The 19219-nt window shown below is 34.2% G+C and overlaps 1 protein-coding gene across 1 annotated transcript in view; it reads left to right on the top strand.

The window, feature by feature from the left end:
• The first annotated feature begins 661 nt into the window (after positions 1–661).
• The window catches only part of LOC129263956 (sodium-coupled monocarboxylate transporter 1-like), a 35540-nt gene continuing 16982 nt past the window's right edge, over positions 662–19219 (top strand). The window contains exons 1-10 of the mRNA XM_064101284.1: positions 662–778; positions 4181–4548; positions 5040–5105; positions 6790–6841; positions 7245–7312; positions 13278–13432; positions 14261–14392; positions 15212–15341; positions 15613–15701; positions 16251–16363. Of these exons, the coding sequence (XP_063957354.1) occupies positions 4189–4548; positions 5040–5105; positions 6790–6841; positions 7245–7312; positions 13278–13432; positions 14261–14392; positions 15212–15341; positions 15613–15701; positions 16251–16363 (1165 nt within the window). The 5' untranslated portion in view covers positions 662–778; positions 4181–4188. The remainder of the gene's footprint in view (positions 779–4180; positions 4549–5039; positions 5106–6789; positions 6842–7244; positions 7313–13277; positions 13433–14260; positions 14393–15211; positions 15342–15612; positions 15702–16250; positions 16364–19219) is intronic.

Genomic DNA, 19219 nt, shown 5'->3' with positions numbered 1-19219 from the left:
CCACCTAATGAATATTCATGAATATATGCTAGAACTGTTTCACCGGAAAAGTGCAAATCTTTAAAATGCAATAACTTCGTTATTTGTTTCTGATTTTGATTAAAAAAATTAGCATTTTTATCTTCAAATTTTACTGCCCGGAGCATCCCTTCAAAACATTAAGATTGTGAGCCTGTCATGGTAATTTGCGTTGATAAGGAAATTATTCAATTATTCAAATGTCCTCCTTTTTCCTGAGCACTCTAAACGATTAAGTATTTTATGTTGAACCCATTGTCCTGATTATTCCAATTAAAAAAGGAGGACCAATCGGAGAAGCTCACATCGAACATCACTGATAATGTGACAACTTGGATAAATATGAAGAAGATGACGAATGAACAAAATGTACTTGTGATTTGTTTTAGATTTTCATTTCAGTTGATGCGTGCTTGGGTTGAATTTGCGAAAATTCTTTATCGAAATTACAAATTGATACATCATAAACACGTTTTATGTTATGTTTTTATTATCCACGCCCCATGAATGCAAATATAAGAAGGTTGAACTTGAACTTAAGTTTATGTATACATAGTATATTTTTTTATATCAAATTTCTAATCACTTTGCAGATGCTATGATACATCTGGGACAAACGTTTTATCATATCACGTGAGCGGTCACGTGGTATATGATAACAACAACATGAATAAAGTCCTTAAAATCCAGGACCCAGTGGATTTGGATGCATATTAAATCCACCCCTCTCTCTGCAAGGAACAAGAATAGCCGCAATAAGGTAAGAAGAACATTAAAGTGAGAATATCTATATTCACTGATTGAAGAGAGTAAAAAAATTCGATTTGATTTGCGTTGATGTGTATCTTCTTCTCGTTTTCAGAGTGATTTAATGCGCTGTAATATACATATATATATATATATATATATATATATATATATATATATATATATATATATGTATATATATATATATATATATACACACACACACACACACACATATATATATATATATATATATATATATATGTATATATATGATTTCTTACCTTCTTTTTTTCTTGAGTCCCCCCTCTACTTTCACAGTAGTCTCAATCATGCTTTTAAAACAGAGAGGGAATGTTTAATTTTCATGTTTTGGAAAAAAAAAATGCATCTTCGGTCTTCATTTATTTAAAAAAAATTTTTTTCAGTATGCTTGTAATATCCAGGTCAAGAGACTTAATTAGAAATGCGTTTCATTATGTTTAGCCGTGATTCACCCACCTCAGATTAGATTTAAATTATGAAAGGGCCTGGGGCCCGTTTCTCGACACATGGACAAGTTAGTCATATCTTTATCCACCAACCACGGAGTTATTTCCAATCTTACTAAACCTGTTTTTCGAAAGGCTTCCTCACTAGAATACCTTGATATCGATACTATCGGTAAAAAGAGCATACGAGACGTAGCCTTAGTCACAAAATAGCATAATTTTCAAAAAGAAAAATTATGACAAAATTGCAAATACTAAATATGTTCATTATTGCGGATTGAAATAATCGCTAGCGGGTATCATTTGTCTCGCAATCTACTATGGTAAACAAGGAAACTCGTGATCACTCTCGCAAAAAGTGTTCACTACCTTTCTAGGAAATTCGTGATCACTCTCGCAAAAATTGTTCACTAGCTTACAAGTTCACGAGCTTTCGAATGCCGCTGCAACTCTTTATCAAGTGTCGAAAATTATCTGATAACGTAGTCTATTTATACAAATCCCCAGGACCGTACACATTCGTGTGTACTGTCCTGGGGATCAATATGATTGATTACGTAAGATTATAATTTTAAAATTTCTAGGCACTTTTGCATGTCATAGTCTACCCACGTGATGCCACTACGTCATTAAGAAAGAAGTTATGACAGGCTCGGATGTGTCATAGATATTTAGTGAGGTTGTTGTACCCGATCTTGGTAAAGAGGGCTTCGTAAAAAGGTTAGCGGACAAGTAGCTCACTATCTCCGATTTAGTAAAAAAGTTAGACTTATGACGGTGATGAGAAACGGGCCCCTGCGTACTAATTAAAAAAAAAAGGTTGGATTGCCACCTTTCTACTGTTATACAGTGCGTATAAAAAAAAAGATTTACTCTTAGAAAAAGTCCTGTAAAATTATACATTTGTAGTATCCTGAAGATTTTTCGACATTTTAACATTGGTACAGATCCATTTAGGCAAATGACGATATAACTGTCGAAAAATATTTCCGCTTGAGTGAGCACCACTTTTTTTGAAAAGTTAGTGAAAATGATTTGCGCAGAGCTTTGAAATAGTAATGCGAATAAAAGTAGACCTTAATCACGAGGAACACATGAAATTTAGCTAGTGAAATTGATTTGAAGATATCTTTTACATTTTTTAACCTGTTTCCTTGCCCAAAACACTTCGAATAGTGCCATTGCGCCCCACCCCACTCCCCCACACACCGAGGCCATCATGATGATATTTGCTTTACACTGAGCTGTGATTTTCATGATTTGGCTTAGGCTTGATTTTCATTTCGTTAATTATTGTCAAGATTGGGACAAATTTGAAGAAACAAGTATTAAATGAAAAATGAAATGTAAGCCCTCTTTAAATGATAAAAACTTAGTGAAGAAAATGTAAGAGATATCTGATATAAACTTTTGTTCAGATTCAGTTATGTCCTCAGATCCAGCTGGCACAACAAGTGTTAAGGATGTGCTTACTAGGTGTTCAAAATTTTAATTTTGGTGGCAAAATTGTTACAAAATACTTGCATGTATCCGTTTTACTTTAATTGACTCAAAGTGCAAGGAAAATGTATGAGAAATGTTTCGCAGGGTAAGTTTGATTTCGCCTTTTCCCCTTGACCCAGCATGAAAACGATAATTTCTGCAGAAACATATTAATGCGAGCTTTGCAAAAATGGACAGTGCTCATTCAAGTGTAACATTCTGTCAAAACTTTTACTTTCATTAGATAGATGACACCTATAAAACCCAAGATTATATGTGAAGAAATTACTCACATGTTGTTTATTTTTTTATTTCCAAGGGCTTTTCCAAGTGTATATTTCAAAAAGTCATTAAAATCGAAATATATTTTATTAACTTGCCACTCCTCAGAGATACCAGACTGAGGAGGTGTCGTGGAGACGTCTCTACAATTAGTTAAATCCACGCCCTGTCTTACAAAGAGTAACGATTGATCCACTCAACCTCAAATATATGCAAAATGTCATCAGTTTTGTACAGAAAATTTACACAGTTTCCTTTGTAAACAGAAAAAAGCACACTATTTTTTCACAAATGCGCTAGACATGCTAAAGATTTCAACACATTCTGCACATCTAGATAATATTTTGAACAAATAATGCATTGTGGATGTTGGAATTACTGACTGTTGTTGATCAGATCAATTGCACATTTTTGAAAGTCATTGCCTTAATTAGTCACGAGCATGTTACAAGTACTCTAAAATTCATATTTTTCTCTCTATTTGTGTGTGTTTTTTTTACCAGCCAGTAGTATCCAGGTGCTTTTATTTGCACAAATGTCATTAGGTACTCTTGAAGGGAAAAAAGCATAATACTACACATGGCAAGGTTTGGGGGATCTTGGCTAAAATATTGACTTAATCATACTGCACTGTCTCCGATGTAACTCATTATGTTATGTGATTATGGCACAATTTGATTTCTTTTCAATGCGTGATTTTTAACAGAATTGTTGTAGTTTTTTCACACATTTTTTTATATCAAAAAAATAATAAAGCACTCTAAAGTAAATATAACCCAATCATGCCAATGGACATGATGGAAGCTATGCATTGTATAGTTGTACCAAAATCAAGTCAAGATATGGTCGAAAGTATACCAGAAACGCAATGGAACGGCATAACCTTTATAACACTTGACTTATATTAATTCTTTAAGTTCATACCTATGGCTTTTGATATTTGGGTCATGAATGCGAAACAAGAATATAAGGCCCGTTTTACACGCATTTTGGGCACACTTTTCAAACCATATATTTCCCCTTTTCTCTCAGTCATCAAAAGGAGGGTAAGACACTGAAAATTTATTTCGACATTTATTCTGACATGCAATTTATAGTATTATAATTAATTTTGTTTAAAGAAACATTCCCATAGCTCATTTTAATCATTACATCCACAGTCATCATCATGGACCAACAAGGACTCGATTCAGGCCCCCGCTATTTCAGTGTGTGGGACTACGTCGTCTTCGGTGCGATGCTTCTTGTGTCCGCGTCTATCGGTGTGTACTCCGCTTGCTCCGGCGGCAAGCAAAAGACGGCCGACGAATTCCTAGTGGGTAATCGAAAAATGGGTATTTTCCCTGTTGCGATGTCCCTGGCGGTGAGCTATATATCTGCAATAAGTGTAATATCAATGCCTGGTGAGATCTACGTATATGGGACTATGTTTTCCTGGATAATGGTGACAGGAGCCCTAGGAGATGTCTTGTTTTGTCGCCTTTTCCTACCCACTTTCCTTAGAATAAACGTCATTAGTATTTATGAGGTGAGCAACCATCGACACGATCGATAAATTGTTATCTTTCTTATGGTGTTGAAATTGTATAGTGACGGAGAGGAGGGGGGGGGGGAGATTGAAAGAAGAAAAAGGAGGAGGAGGAGAAGAAGAAGAAAAAAAAAAGATGATGAAAAAGGAGGAGAAGAAGAAGATGATAACGACGACGAAGAAGAAGAAAGTGAAGAACCCACCCCCCCCCAAAAAAAAAAAATGAAAATAATACCGATACAAAGACGAAAATGAGAGGAGAAAAATACTTTATCGTCAGTCCCTATTCATAGAGCGCTAACAATTAAGAAACTTGTATTTTCAAATACTTTTTTTGTAAATGGTTTTAATTTAGGTTCTTCTCAATCTAAATTGTCTTAATTGACAAGACAAATGCAGTGTTATGGTTGTACGTTTATTTTATATTTCCCTCAGAAAATAAAGGTAGTAAAAGAAACAATTATTCATGTTAATATCTTTCTTTCTCACAGTTTTTTGAAATGCGTTTCAACAAAGCCTTACGACTGATAACAAACATAGCTTTTTCATCTTTTACGGTATGTGTACACTTCATAAAAGTTTAGTTAACCTTGATTGGCAGTAGAGTAGCACAGACGGTATAGCATCAGCCCGGCGAAGATTGTTCGCACGTCCCAAGCCTCACACGTTAGGCTTTCAACGTTTACCCACGTAATCACGCCGCAGCTCGCTGCGTAAATTTGTTTTTTAAAATCCCTCTAATCTACGAAGCGTTAGGATATGCATCATCCTCACGTAAACATCACGTTGCGTTAGCACAATACAAGTTTAGTGTCATTGAGAACAGTCCAACACCCTCGGCGCTGTATCCGACCGACCGCCCTGCACAGGTTCTTTTCGGATTCGATTCTGTAAACCATAAACAGTTACCAACACATGCAAGGCTCATTATGATCTGAGATTGAACTGCTTCATAGGTTACCAGTATGTGAAATAAGAATAAAATTATGAAAGTTTATTTAAAGGATGATGACATAGGCCAAAGTTGCATGTTTGGTTGCCAAAATACATTGCGAGCTTTCTTCGGGTGTATTTTGGTGAGTGGCGTCGTGATAGTCTTTTACCAACAAGCTATATATTTCGTGATTAACCGGCGTGCAAAATATCAAAGTGTAGACCCTTCCTCCTGTGCAATAGACGACGCGTTTTTATGAAGGTAATCGAACGTGGCAGCGCGTCGTGACGCGAGTAAACGTTACAAGCCAAATTATTGGATTTTAGAAAATTATATGACATTGTTCCATGTCTAACGCTCGCTTATGAGATAAGATAACGTACGATTTTATTTTCTATATCGACCAGCTCTAGGGGTATGAGAGTACACATGATATTTACAATCAATCTTTACAATTTAGGCTACAATGAATATTTACAACATCATCGAACGTAAAGCATATAGAAACAATGATTATGGGTCAATAATTGGGATAGCAATAACGACATTAATACAAGGTTCATGCCTTTAAACAATGTCATGTGGAAAGTGCAGTATAGGGTAACAAATGCTACTATGCTATTTTTTATTATCATTTTTTTTTGTCTTAGTTCGCCTTTCGCTTGGGTTTGTTGACAAAGTGTAACATATTTATGTTTTACACATTAATTGTTTTCGGAAGGTATGTGAACGAGAGAACATCGTTCCTGGGTTCAAGGGCGTAGGCTTGTTTGAGCATGGAGAGGTGCACATCATGCCGAGGTGTATCTAAAGTAGTATGGTGAGGGGAGACCCATCTTTATAGGGGGATGAAACTAAAGTTTGGAAAATCAGCTGTTGAAAACAAAAAAATGGGTATAAATTTTTGTTGTGTTTGCTAGTGTCGGAACTCCTCTGCCACAGTGTGCGCTCAACAATTTGCCACTATTATCATCACCATTGTTAATATTACTGTCAGTATTATTATTTTCATTATTATTACTATTATAATTATTATTGTTTATACTGTAATTATTATTGTTTTATCATTACTATCATTATTTTTGTTATCATTATCCTTATTTATATTATAATTATCTTTGATATTATCATTATTATTAGAAGTAGTAGTAGTAGTAGTAGTAGTAGTAGTAGTAGTAGTAGTAGTAGTAGTAAAAGAGTTATTCTTTTTCCATTTCCCTCTATATATTTCATTTTGTTCGTAAGATACTATTATGTAATCATACGCTCATTTTGATTTTCGCCTTACCATACTTGTCACGGTACAGCTGTTCTATTTGGGATCTGTGGTCTACACGCCTGCGATAGCGTTGAATGCAGGTATGTCTTCTTCATTTTCTTGGTGTGCTTATGTTTTAAACTGCACACCTCTCAATTTAAAGCAAATTTTAACTGACTGCCTTGTATATGTAACTACTCAAAATAAACAACAATCAACTCCTGAAAACTTGCCAAGAGCCTTACCCATAATGCATTATTGTTTGTAGTATAATCGTGTGATTAAGACCCCTATTAACAATGCATGTATTTGGATGGCGATTATGTTGCCAATCATCTAGCTAAATGAATAATTATCCCCATAAAATATTTTAGTTTCAATGTAAAAAGGGGCAAAATAGCTAGCAAATAATCATTACCCCCCCCTCAAAAAATAGAAAAAAAATCCAACGTGTTACTTCCATTAATTTTCCTTTTATTTTATTCTATCATTTGGTTGCCATAGTTACTGGATTTGATATGTGGACATGTATCCTTTCGACTGGAATAGTGTGTATATTTTATACATCAGTGGTAAGCATCCAGGAGTATTTCACAAATAAATAAGAGCAGTTTGCGGAGTGTTGCAAAAAAGATACATAATAACTATAATTTTCATTCGTCATGAGGACGAATTAGGTGATATGTCTCTGATTTGCATGCTTACCAATACAATTACCATGTTTATTGAGATCAATATGATCATCATGATGAAAACTGAACTTTTCTCATGAAAAGAATGTGTTGAATACTCTTGAAAAAGAGGGAAATGAGAAATTTGTGTGAAAAGGTGAAGGTCAAACACATGTTACATGTTACATTAAAATGGATTTTAATCTCTTTTCTTATTATTACCCCGGGTTTAGCTCTAGCATGCATTAAAGGAATTAATCCTGCCGGGTACTAATTCACCACACCTGGGTTGAGTGCAGCACAGTGTGGATGAATTTCTTGCTGAAGGAAAACACGCCATGGCTGGGATTCGTACCACGTCCCTCTGATTAAAAAACGAAAATCATAACAACTAGACTATGGCGCCCCAAATGTATTATATTACAGAGATCGGTATTTCGCTTTAAAGAATGATTCCCACTCATATATATATATATATATGTGTGTGTGAAATTATACATATACAACAGCGTTGGCAACTCTTTTATTTAAATATTTTGTGAAAGGAATGGATGAAGATAATAATGGCGGCTTGTCATTGTTCAAAATCCACCTACATCCGAGTGATCCGACAAAGGAAGCTATAATTGGTATAGTGTCGAAAATCTGTTTATCTGTCGGTCAGTTGGATCGGGGTCGCCCTAGCCACTAAGGCTCGGTGTAAAAATGGCAAAGGTAAAAATGGCAGAGGTAAGAATGGCAAAGGTAAAAATAGCAGTGGTAAAAATGGCAGAGGTAGAAATAATAACACTTGACTTGGTATTTTTTCCTGGACTTACATGCACGACCTTCTCATGTCAAATCGCTCTTCTAATATTAAAATTTGAAGAACACTTTGGATCCCAAATATTGTACTTAATTCATTACAGGGGAAATTGACATAAGGTTTATTTAAATGATTTTGGTGAGGATTTTAGGGAATCCATCAAAGATTTAAAAAGCTACTCAAATTTTGGGGACTTAATTTGCGAGCAGCTTTCTCCATATATAGTGTAATAACAAAATGTCAATGAAATGTCATTTTAAAAAAATGCAAATGATTTTAATTGTACCTTAAGTATATTAACATACAAACAATTTCACATCCGCTCCTGAAAGATTTTTTCTTAGCCATCATGAACCACTGATTAAAACAAATGAAAAGTAGAAATTTTGGTGCATAAAATACGAGGTATTTACTAGTATATGATGTCACAGATCAAAAACTCAAACTTCTAATAACTTTCTTAATCTTTGATGGGTTTTCTGCAAACCTTCACCAATATACTTTCATTGCTATTTTTACAGTAAACCAGTCGTCAGGGTGAATTTCTCCTACAAAACTGGTCGATAGAATGATACCTAAGAAACACCTATGAATTAAAATCCCTGATTCGCTACACATTTCAAAATTCATGCGGTACCCGTTACCATAATAAAGAACCTGATATCCACTTGGACTAGCTGCAATGAGGTATTACTCTGAAAAAATGAACACTAGTTGCTATCATATAATTTACATTTAACTATATACGTATCATATCAATATCTATTCGGATCCATATCATGATGTTGAAATATGAAAAATTACTTTTATTGCAGAACGTTTTGTTATTTTTGTGTTATCCAAGTTATGTAAGTGGTTCAAAAAATCCCGAAATCGTCTATTTCAATGTGTTAAGGTCACCGCACACTTTACGACTGTTCGCGATCCGATTTTGGAACAAATCGCATTTTGCTCATTTTCTGAAAATGTAAATGGAACATATCATTTTATTTGAGGTTAAAATTAATTGAAAGAATACTAATATAACCATTTTGAAAGATAGCAAGCCTTTATTTTGGAGTAATGCCAAATTAGTTTCAAATCGTAGCCCAATCGTACGACTGCTGTGACGTCATTACGATATTTAATTCGATTTTATTCTAAGAAGAATGATAGCATAATTACAGATTTGAAAAAAGGTATGATTTAGAACATTACACAGTAAGATATTCCAAGTCTCAATATTAGCATCGAATTCTACTACATTTTTTTCTGAAATCGGGTCACAGACCAATCGTAAGGTGTGCGGTCGCCTTAAATGGTAGTGCACATTGGTGTTTACATTACAGTTCGTTTGGTATATGTATGTGATGAAGTGCTGTTCTACTATACGAACTGGCAAAGATAAATCCTTTCATCACTCACTAATTGAAATCATTTTGGCATGAAAGTGTTTAAGTTTAGTAATATCAACAATAAAGTATCGACCTGAAATGATGAAAAAATCCAAATAATATCTTATCAGTTCATAATACTCATTTTGTCGATAGGAGTCCATTCAAGGTCAATAATTATTACTGATATTAATATGAAAGGCTATATCTTTTCCTTGCTGATCTAGCATGTCATGATCTTTACCTCTGTCATTTTTGCCTCTGCCATTATTACCTCTGCCATTTTTACTTTTGCCATTATTACCTCTGCCATGTTTACCTCTGCCATTATTACCTCTGCCATTATTACCTCTGCCATTATTACCTCTGCCATTTTTACCTCTGTAATTTTTACCTCTGCCATTTTTGCCTCTGCCATTATTACCTCTGCCATTTTTACCTCTGTCATTTTTACTTTTGCCATTATTACATCTGCCATTTTTACCTCTGTCATTTTTACCTCTGCCATTTTTGCCTCTGCCATTATTACCTCTGCCATTTTTACCTCTGTCATTTTTACTTCTGCCATTATGACCTCTGCCATTTTTACCTCTTCCATTTTTACCTCTGCCATTATTACCTCTGCCATTTTTACCTCTGCCATTTTTGCCTCTGCCATTTTTACCCGGCACCGCCACTAACCCGTCTCTGTGGTCTAGTGGTTAAGGCACCGGTGTTCAAAGCTGGGGGCCTGGGTTCGATTCCCGGCAGAGACATGTTTTCGGCATTACCATTTTTTTTCCAAAAAAGGGCAGATAGCTCTGGGGAAACTTGATTTAAGCTAGGCATTCCATTGTTCTCTCTCTTTCTCTATACAGTGCGTCCCAGAAAAAACGAAACCGAGATTTAGCGATGATTTATCATAACTTAATCACAAATAAAATAGACAAATGACCTACCAATGTAAAGCTTAGAATCTCCTCTTTCATCTAATATTAGATTATTTCTCCTTCACACATGAGTGAGCAAAAACAATTTGAAGAGGGGATACCAAAAAAGTCATTTGGCGGGTTGTATCTAGCTTTCAAAAGAAAAACCACATTTTAAAAAAGTTCAATATCTGCTCTTTAATTTGATACCTCAATTACAGAAAATGGTCAAGAAATAACAAAGTTCTGGTTATTTGAAATAAGGCTTGAATTTCAATAATTTCATAAAATGAAGAGGTTTTACAGGCTAGCGTGCAAACTCACTCGACACTCAGTTTTGTTTACGATCAGCCATGCATTAAGCCTTTTGTTAACCATGCGATAGCTTCTGTGGGAAACCGGTGAAAACAGTTTATTTTTTATTTTTTATTTTTTTATCTAAAACGGTTTAATTCAACAAGGGTGTCTATAGCGGCCGAAAAGCCGAATTGCATTACCCTTTACAATCATTTACATAAAAAATACAATCAATATCAAACAAAGAACAACTGAATTTACACAAATTCTACATCTTAAATACACTTATATCACGATATAAATTAAATTAGATAATAAATTGATACTGATAGTACATGCATTTGTTGTAAAATGTTGTAAAAAAAAAAAAAAAAAAAAAAAAATCGTACAGATTAATTAAGAATTCACATCTGAATGGCAAGACTCGTTTTTTTTCTTTCCCGTGATAACCTGATTAAAAAAGTTATAATGAAATAATATGGTTCATCATCTTAAGTTGTTTACTCAAAGCAAAGGACAGAGCGAATTACAATAGGAATTAGAAAGAGAGGGAAATTGAGCGAAAATCAAAGAGAGAGAAATGAAGGGAAAAAGGGAGAGAGGAAGGAGAAAAGCAACGAGGTGAATTGAGATAGTAAAAAAAAGACAGATTGTCATAAAGAGAGATTGCGAGTGTACAACAGATGGATACGTTATTAATTGATTGCACTTCCTATATAAAATTTGAGAATTTACAAAACAACGTAACTCCAGTCATGTAAATGAACCTAATGTACAGCTACAGAGGCCTGTGAAATGGATCCTGTAACCAAGGGCAAGACAAAAGCACGTAAAACAGTCTTAAAATATGAATTCTTAGCAATGCGTCATATAGAAAAGTTAAAAAGAGGCATAGAAAGAAGAGATAGATATAGATAGATAAAAGGCTAAGTAGAAGGGATAAAATGGAAGAGAAGGGAAAAGAAAGAAATGGAGCTAGGAAGAGAAGGGAAAAGAAAGAAATGGAGCTAGGAAGAGAGAGAAAGAAAGAAAGAAAGAAAGAAAGAAAGAAAGGGAGCTTAAGAAGGAAAGAATGAAAGAGAGATAGAAAGAGAGAAAAAAAAAGAAAGAGATGAGTAAATGGAGGGGAGAGAGAAACGAAAAAAAAAAAAACAGAGTAGAAAAAAAAAAACATTAGTAATTATTAAAAGAATTAAGTTAATGAAAACTGGAAAAAGAGAGGAAAAGAAAAGAATGAAATAGGAAACCAAAAGAAAGAAAAAAAAACGAAGAACAGACAGAAATGTAGACCAAATTAAGAGAGAAGATGGAAACTTATTAAGTGGATAAAAAAAAAAAAAAAAAAAAAAAAAAGGATGAGAGAATTAGAAAGACGCATGCACTGCAAGCTGATTCACTACATGTGGTTGAAAATATATTAATTACAGTGAGCATTCAATAGTCGGATTAGATATGGCAAAGGACTATTTCTATGCCTAACAGTTTTACATTGCAATTCGGTGAATTTGTTATTGTTTCTGAGATTCTTAGAGTGTGATTCACCGCGTGTATGGGGAAGCCAATGTCTGAACCTCGCGCTAGGACCCAAGAGTCTCTGCGCGAAGCTGAGACAGAGGCATTCCCTGCGGTGACTCAGAGTGGGCAAACGGCACCGCTGGAGAGCATTCTCGTAGGAAATGTACTGAAATCCTAGAATCATGCGACACGCGCGCTTCTGAATACGTTCAATTTGAACAACTTGGGTAGAAGTTAAGCCCGAGCTCCACACGGGAGCGCAATATTCGAGCACCGGTCGAATGTAAGAAACATAGATTTTAACCAAATCGTCAATTGGCAGTCGAAACCTGATTAGATTTCGCAGCATGTGCAGTCTCACGTTTGCCTTCTTTACCATTTCATTTACATGTGAAGACCATTTAAGATCACTCTGTATATTAACCCCTAGTAACTTTATACAATCTGTTTGAGTAATTTCTTGACCCTCAATTAATAAAATGATTGGCAGAGGAGGGTTACGCATGAACGTTACTGTCATACTTGAACATTTCTTGGGATTCAGTTTCATATTATTATTGAGAGTCCATTGTTCTAACTCGGTCACACTTGATTGGATATTAAATTTAATGAAATTATGGAAATTCAAGCCTTATTTCAAATAACCAGAACTTTGTTATTTCTTGACCATTTTCTGTAATTGAGGTATCAAATTAAAGAACACATATTGAACTTTTAAGACATGTGATGTTCTTTTTGAAATTCATATACCCCCCGCCAAAAGAGTTTTTGGTATCCTTCCTTCAATTTTTTTTGCTCACTCATGCGTGAATGAGGAATAATCTAATTAATATCAGATGAAAGAGGAGATTCTAAGCTTCACATTGGTAGGTCATTTGTCTATTTTATTTGTGATTAAGTTATGATAAATCATCGCTAAATCTCGGTTTCGTTTTTTCTGGGACGCACTGTACATTGCATGTGTGCAGGGTGGTTTGAAGGCAGTCGTGTGGACAGACACCCTCCAAGGAATCATCATGATCGTCGGTGTCATCGCCCTCATCATCAAAGGGACCATGGTGGTCGGCGGTCTCGACAAAGTTTGGCAAATTGCTGAACAGGGCGATCGGATCCAGTTTCTAGAGTAAAGATTGTTTTTGCCAATTTTACCAACTCCCCATTTGAGATGATTAACATACAAATTTGTGTGATTACATGATCGACTTATTTAATCATTTGCATTCATTTATCTCTGTAATTACATGTACATACGTTCATTTATTAATTGATATAATCAAGCAATCACACTTTTTAACTTTTAATTTCGATTATTTATTGTCAAAGGTTTATCTAATCACATATAATCTCATGAATTTGATATCATTATTTGTTGTCGTTAAAAATACTATTTTGATAATTATTATCATCATTATCATAATAGCTATCATTATCATTGTCAACCATTATTTTTGGTTTATTCATTATTGAAGGAATTTCTTTATTAATCATTTATGTATAGTGCTCAGCAACAAATATCTATGATGTATTTAATTTAACCATCTATTCAAATAAATAAATTGCGTTGATACGAACTGCCATTGTCATTCTTATTTTTTTAGCATATTATATGCAGCTGGCCGTATTCTTATATCAGTTTTGATTTTTGAATTTTGATGTAACTTTTTAACCTTTAAGGAATCTGATGTAAAAAAGAAATTTTATACAAATCTTGTGTTTTTCCTGAATAAATATATTTCAATAAAATAAATAAATTGAAAAAATATATCAAATTATTGTTGCAGTGGGATGGGTTTACTTTAAATGTCTATTATTATAATTACAATCGTCTCCTTTCTTCCCCAGAACCAGCGATTGCAACGATCGTTTTAATTTCTTAGCCAACATTGTGCTAAAAAAAATAAGAGATGTAGTGTAGGCTGCCGTTCTAAATTTTCATTTAACTGTTATTTAGGGGGAACCCCGATCCGAGGATCCTATATACACTGTGGACTATGTTGATAGGAGGTACCATTAACGGGGCAAGACCAAACCAAATAGAGGTTCAACGCCTTATTGCTTGTGGAACCAAGCCCAGGGCCATACAGTAAGTAACTTCCAAAAATTGAGCAGGTGAGACAAGGCGTATGGGCAACAATTTACACGCTGCATCGGCTTTTTCATTGCGTGTAACTTGCATCGGCTCTCGGTGCAGAATCGGAAATTTTGCACCACCAAAGTAGTAGGTTCAGAACCGCGTGCCGATGCAGAATCGGGTTTTTTTCTGCGTGTTAACAGAAAGCCGATTCTGCATCGGCAATTCAAGCGCATTTAATTTACTTTACCATTATGACGTCCATGTAAGCGCATGGATCCAGCGTTGTCTTTATTATGACGTATATTGTTGGTGCGCGGATCGTTTCAGGCTTTTGACACGCGAGCCGATGCAGCGTGTAAACGCGGTGCAAGATAAACCCAAAAGCCGATTCTGCATCGGCTCGCGGCTCTGAACCAAAAGCCGATCACATGTAAACACGGTAAGGGTGAGGTAATGGTATTTCCAGCGCATTTTTTATTGCCAACGCTCTGCATAGAAATGTTTTAAATCCCCACCAAAATAGATGAATAAATAAATATAAAGATAGATAAATAAACAAATCAATGAAAAAATGTGAAATTACAAGACAGAAACAATAAATAAAAATCATGATAAAAAGTAAATCACTGCTCAATGTATTATTGTATTGGTTACTAAAATATTTGGCTTTATGATTATATTAAAATCGTGTGCAATATAGATGCCGAATAGAAAAAAATTGTTGAAATTTTGTTCATGCATAAGCTCGAAACAGTAAATAGTTAACATACAAAACAACAGCTGTTTTCTTGTTTCGAAATAATTTAAATTTTCTTTTCATGTCTGTAGGGCCTTGTTCCTCGCGGTCCTCTTAAAGGGGATAATATTTGCCCTATGCATCTTTTCTGGATTGGTTATGTACGCCTACTACGTAAACTGCGACCCATGGAAATCGAAGGTCGTCTCGTCACGTGACCAGGTATATATTGCTTAATATAAACTATCGGGTAGATAGGTTCTCTTTGGTGAAAAAGCTGTAAGATCTCCTTAACACTTACAAAAATCGTTACATAAAATGCCCACTGGATACACTTGTTTACATCTTTATCCGTAGGTCTAAGTTCAGTTCCTTTCATTTAGAGCTGATCTGCATCTCGGTTCATTGCCACCTCTTATATTGAAATTTCATTTTCCCCATAAACTACTTTCCGGAATCGAATTTCGTTATAAATATATATATATTTTTTTAGATAATGCCTCTCCTTGTGATGGAGTTGTTTGCCGAAATTCCCGGATTGCCTGGTGTATTTCTAGCATCAGTTGTCAGTGCATCTCTGAGGTAGGCTAACTGATATACAATTCAATTCTCTATATTTGCATACAAATTGACAAGTATATAAAAGGACAAGGATATTTTGCAATTTACATTCAACGTAAAAAAGGGAAAAGAAAACAAGTTAAAGGAAAAAAAGGAAAAGAAAAAGCAAGTAGATGAATGAAATGATAAATTAAAAACTCTTGAAATTCATAGCACCGGTATTCTTTGACGGTTATTCATAATACCATGTCCTGTAACCCTCGGGCAATTATTGATTGAGGGTTAGGGGAGAAGCAACCTGACAACCATTTCGTCTCACGAAAAAAATGCACTATTTCGGAGACCATTAATTGCGCCAGTTGTAACATTTTCTTGTGTATTCAAAAATGGAACTATATTTCAAAAATGAATAGTCTAATTTCAGATTGTTCTTGTTTTAATCTCGTTATCCGTAGAAGGATGATACCAAGCGAATTAAAAAAAATCTGAATTTTGAAGACAAAAAAATAGATATTGAAGAAACCGAACATTGATGAATCATTTCATATTTCGATTTATCCCTTCCTGCAGCACGCTATCGTCTGGAGTAAATGCACTAGCAGCTATCACGGCAGAAGATGGCGTGAAAGCAATATGGCCGAATATTAGTGAGCGAAACTACGCCAGAGTAGCCAAGATATTAGGTAGAGTACATACGATTGTCATTTCCCATAATGCACTACTCTAAAAGAGGATATTATATATGTATACAAATACATATATATATATATATTCAGTTCAGTTTCAGTTTGGTTCAGTTTGGTTTATTTTCATATCTCATAAAATATCAAATACAATGTAACGTCCATCGAAAAACAGTAAATCATTGATAATAAAATAATACAATACATCACCATAATTCATAATAAATCAGACAAATGTTATACAATTGAACGTTTGGATTGGAGACAGATATATCAATAAGATGAGAATATGAAGGGCAAACTATTTAAAAAGCAGAGCTTGTAATTTATAGTTTCCCTATTAATAAAATTATAAGTAATTGTCAACTTGTTTTAATATCAATATGTTACAAGAAAAGAAAGAGTAAGAGAGAGAGAAAAAATATATATATATTTCCTAAAAAAACGAGAGAAAGAAGGAGATAAAAAGAAGGAAAAAAAGCAAAGGGAGGTGGACTGACAATAGTTAAGAGGAACACTAGGGAGCCGATGAATTGTCGTTTAGACATTTGTTTAGAATGAAAAAGCTGTACGAGTACGTGGAAGATGATAATAATGACTTTGACGAGTAGGATAGCTATGAATCTCGTCATTCTTTCTAAATAGAGAAGATACGGTAGTAGGTAATTCTTTTATTGAGAGTTGAAACATAAATATTCCAAGGTTAAATGCATAAAGATCATGGATTTGTAGAACATTACATGAATAAAAGAGTGGCATAGAATGAGCCCGGTAACTTGTATTATTAATAATTCTTATTAGTCTTCTTTGGATAAGTAAAATTTTATTTATATGAAGTTTTGAACTGTTCCCCCAAGAAAGGATACCGTAATTTAAATACGGCAAAATTAGAGTGGAGTATAAACATAACAAGACACGGGTGGGAAAAGATGACTTAAGTTTGCAAATGACACCAGCATTTCTGGATATAATTTTACTAATGTGATTAATGTGGGCTTTCCAAGTTAATTTTCTGTCGATATATACGCCAAGAAATTTTGTCATGTCAACCTTAACAAGATGTTTTGTTTAAAAATACAGGTCCGGGTAAATTAGCGATCGTATTACTGAATAAGATATAATTTGATTTATTGATATTTAGAGACAATTTATTGGAATGTATCCAGTTAAGAACAGAAATCAGTTCATGATTTAGTGTTTGTAAGAGAGTTTGAGGATTTTTGTGAGAGATAAATATATTGGAGTCATCTGCAAACAGAAGGAATGAAATAATATTAGAACAATTTTGAAAGTCATTAATGTAAATGAGAAATAATAAAGGGCCTAGTAAAGACCCCTGTGGCACTCCGCATGTAATAAGTTTTTTTTATGATATTCTTGATTGTTAATACATACAAACTGCTGACGGTTAGATAGATAACTTCTGAACCACTCCAAGGCCTTTCCACGTATTCCATAATGTGATAATTTGAAAATAAGAATGTCATGATTAATTGTATCAAAGGCCTTGGAGAAGTCCAGAAATAAACCAACAGTATGAGAAAAGGCGTCTATTGATGTATCTATTTTATCTATAAACATCAATAATGCATGGGTAGTTGAATGTTTCTTTCTAAAACCAAATTGAACCTTCGATAAAATATTATATTTATATAGAAAATTAACATTGCGGGAGTATATTATTTTTTCAAGAATTTTGGAAAGAGCTTAAGAGCGAAATGGGACGATAATTTCCAATATCATGTTTATTACCTTTCTTATGTATCGGTATGACCTTTGATATTTTCATTTTTTCTGGTACTACCCCAGTTATTAAAGATAAGTTGAATAAATAAGTTAGCGGTTGTATTTTTTCATTTATAGTCTTCTTCAAAAGAAAATTCGTAATATTATCATACCCAGAGCTTTTTTTAGTTTTCAAATCTTTAACAATGATCATAATTTCACGAGAAGTAATGGGAGTAAGAAATATAGATTGACCGTTTGGTTCTTTTAAAAACGATCGAAAATCAACATCGGAAGTTGGAATGCCGCGGGCAAGATTTGGGCCAATATTTATGAAATAATCATTAAATGTTTCAGCAATCAACATTGGATTTCTATTTTCGGAGCTGTTGATCATAATTGTAGAAATATATGGTGATTTTGTTTTTTATTTAGAACATCGTTTATCACCTTCCACGTACTTGAGACATCATATTTGTTTTCTTCAAATTGTCTAGAAAAATAATTCTTTTTAGCGGTCCGAAGTAAAGTAGTAAGGGTATTACGATATGAAGAGTATCGACGTTTACTTTGATCTGATTTAATTTTTTTGTGCTTATAAAAGAGACGATTTTTCCGGTTAATACAACGAAGAAGAGACGTAGTGATCCTGGGAGATCTCGGAGTTTTTTTTTTAGTTCCGAGATGAAGACTTCAAAGGAATGTTGGTATTATACAAATTAAGAAGCCTGTTAACAAAAATATTATATGCTTCATTAGGGTCGGAATTTGTGTACACCTGAGACCAGTCGGCTTGTGCTAAACATTCTCTAAATTTGTATAAATTGTCTTCAGAAAAGTTACGGGTCATAGACCTGGAGCAGTCTATGATATGGTCGGGGGTTGGGAAAAAAGTAAATACGGGGAAGTGATCAGACATATCACTGATAATAATTCCGGAACTTAAGCATTGATCAACATTTGTAAAAATGTTATTTATAAGGGTTGAAGATACATAAGATATTCGAGTGGGTTTGTTAATTAAAGGTAAAAGCGATTTCGAAAGCATTATATCATAAAATTGTTGACATACATTACACGAGTTACATTTCAAGAGATCTAAATTAAAATCTCCCATGATAAAGCATACTT

Source organism: Lytechinus pictus, chromosome 6, assembly GCF_037042905.1.
Source record: "Lytechinus pictus isolate F3 Inbred chromosome 6, Lp3.0, whole genome shotgun sequence".
Classification (NCBI taxonomy): domain Eukaryota; kingdom Metazoa; phylum Echinodermata; class Echinoidea; order Temnopleuroida; family Toxopneustidae; genus Lytechinus; species Lytechinus pictus.
This window is presented reverse-complemented; position numbering and strand designations above follow the sequence as displayed.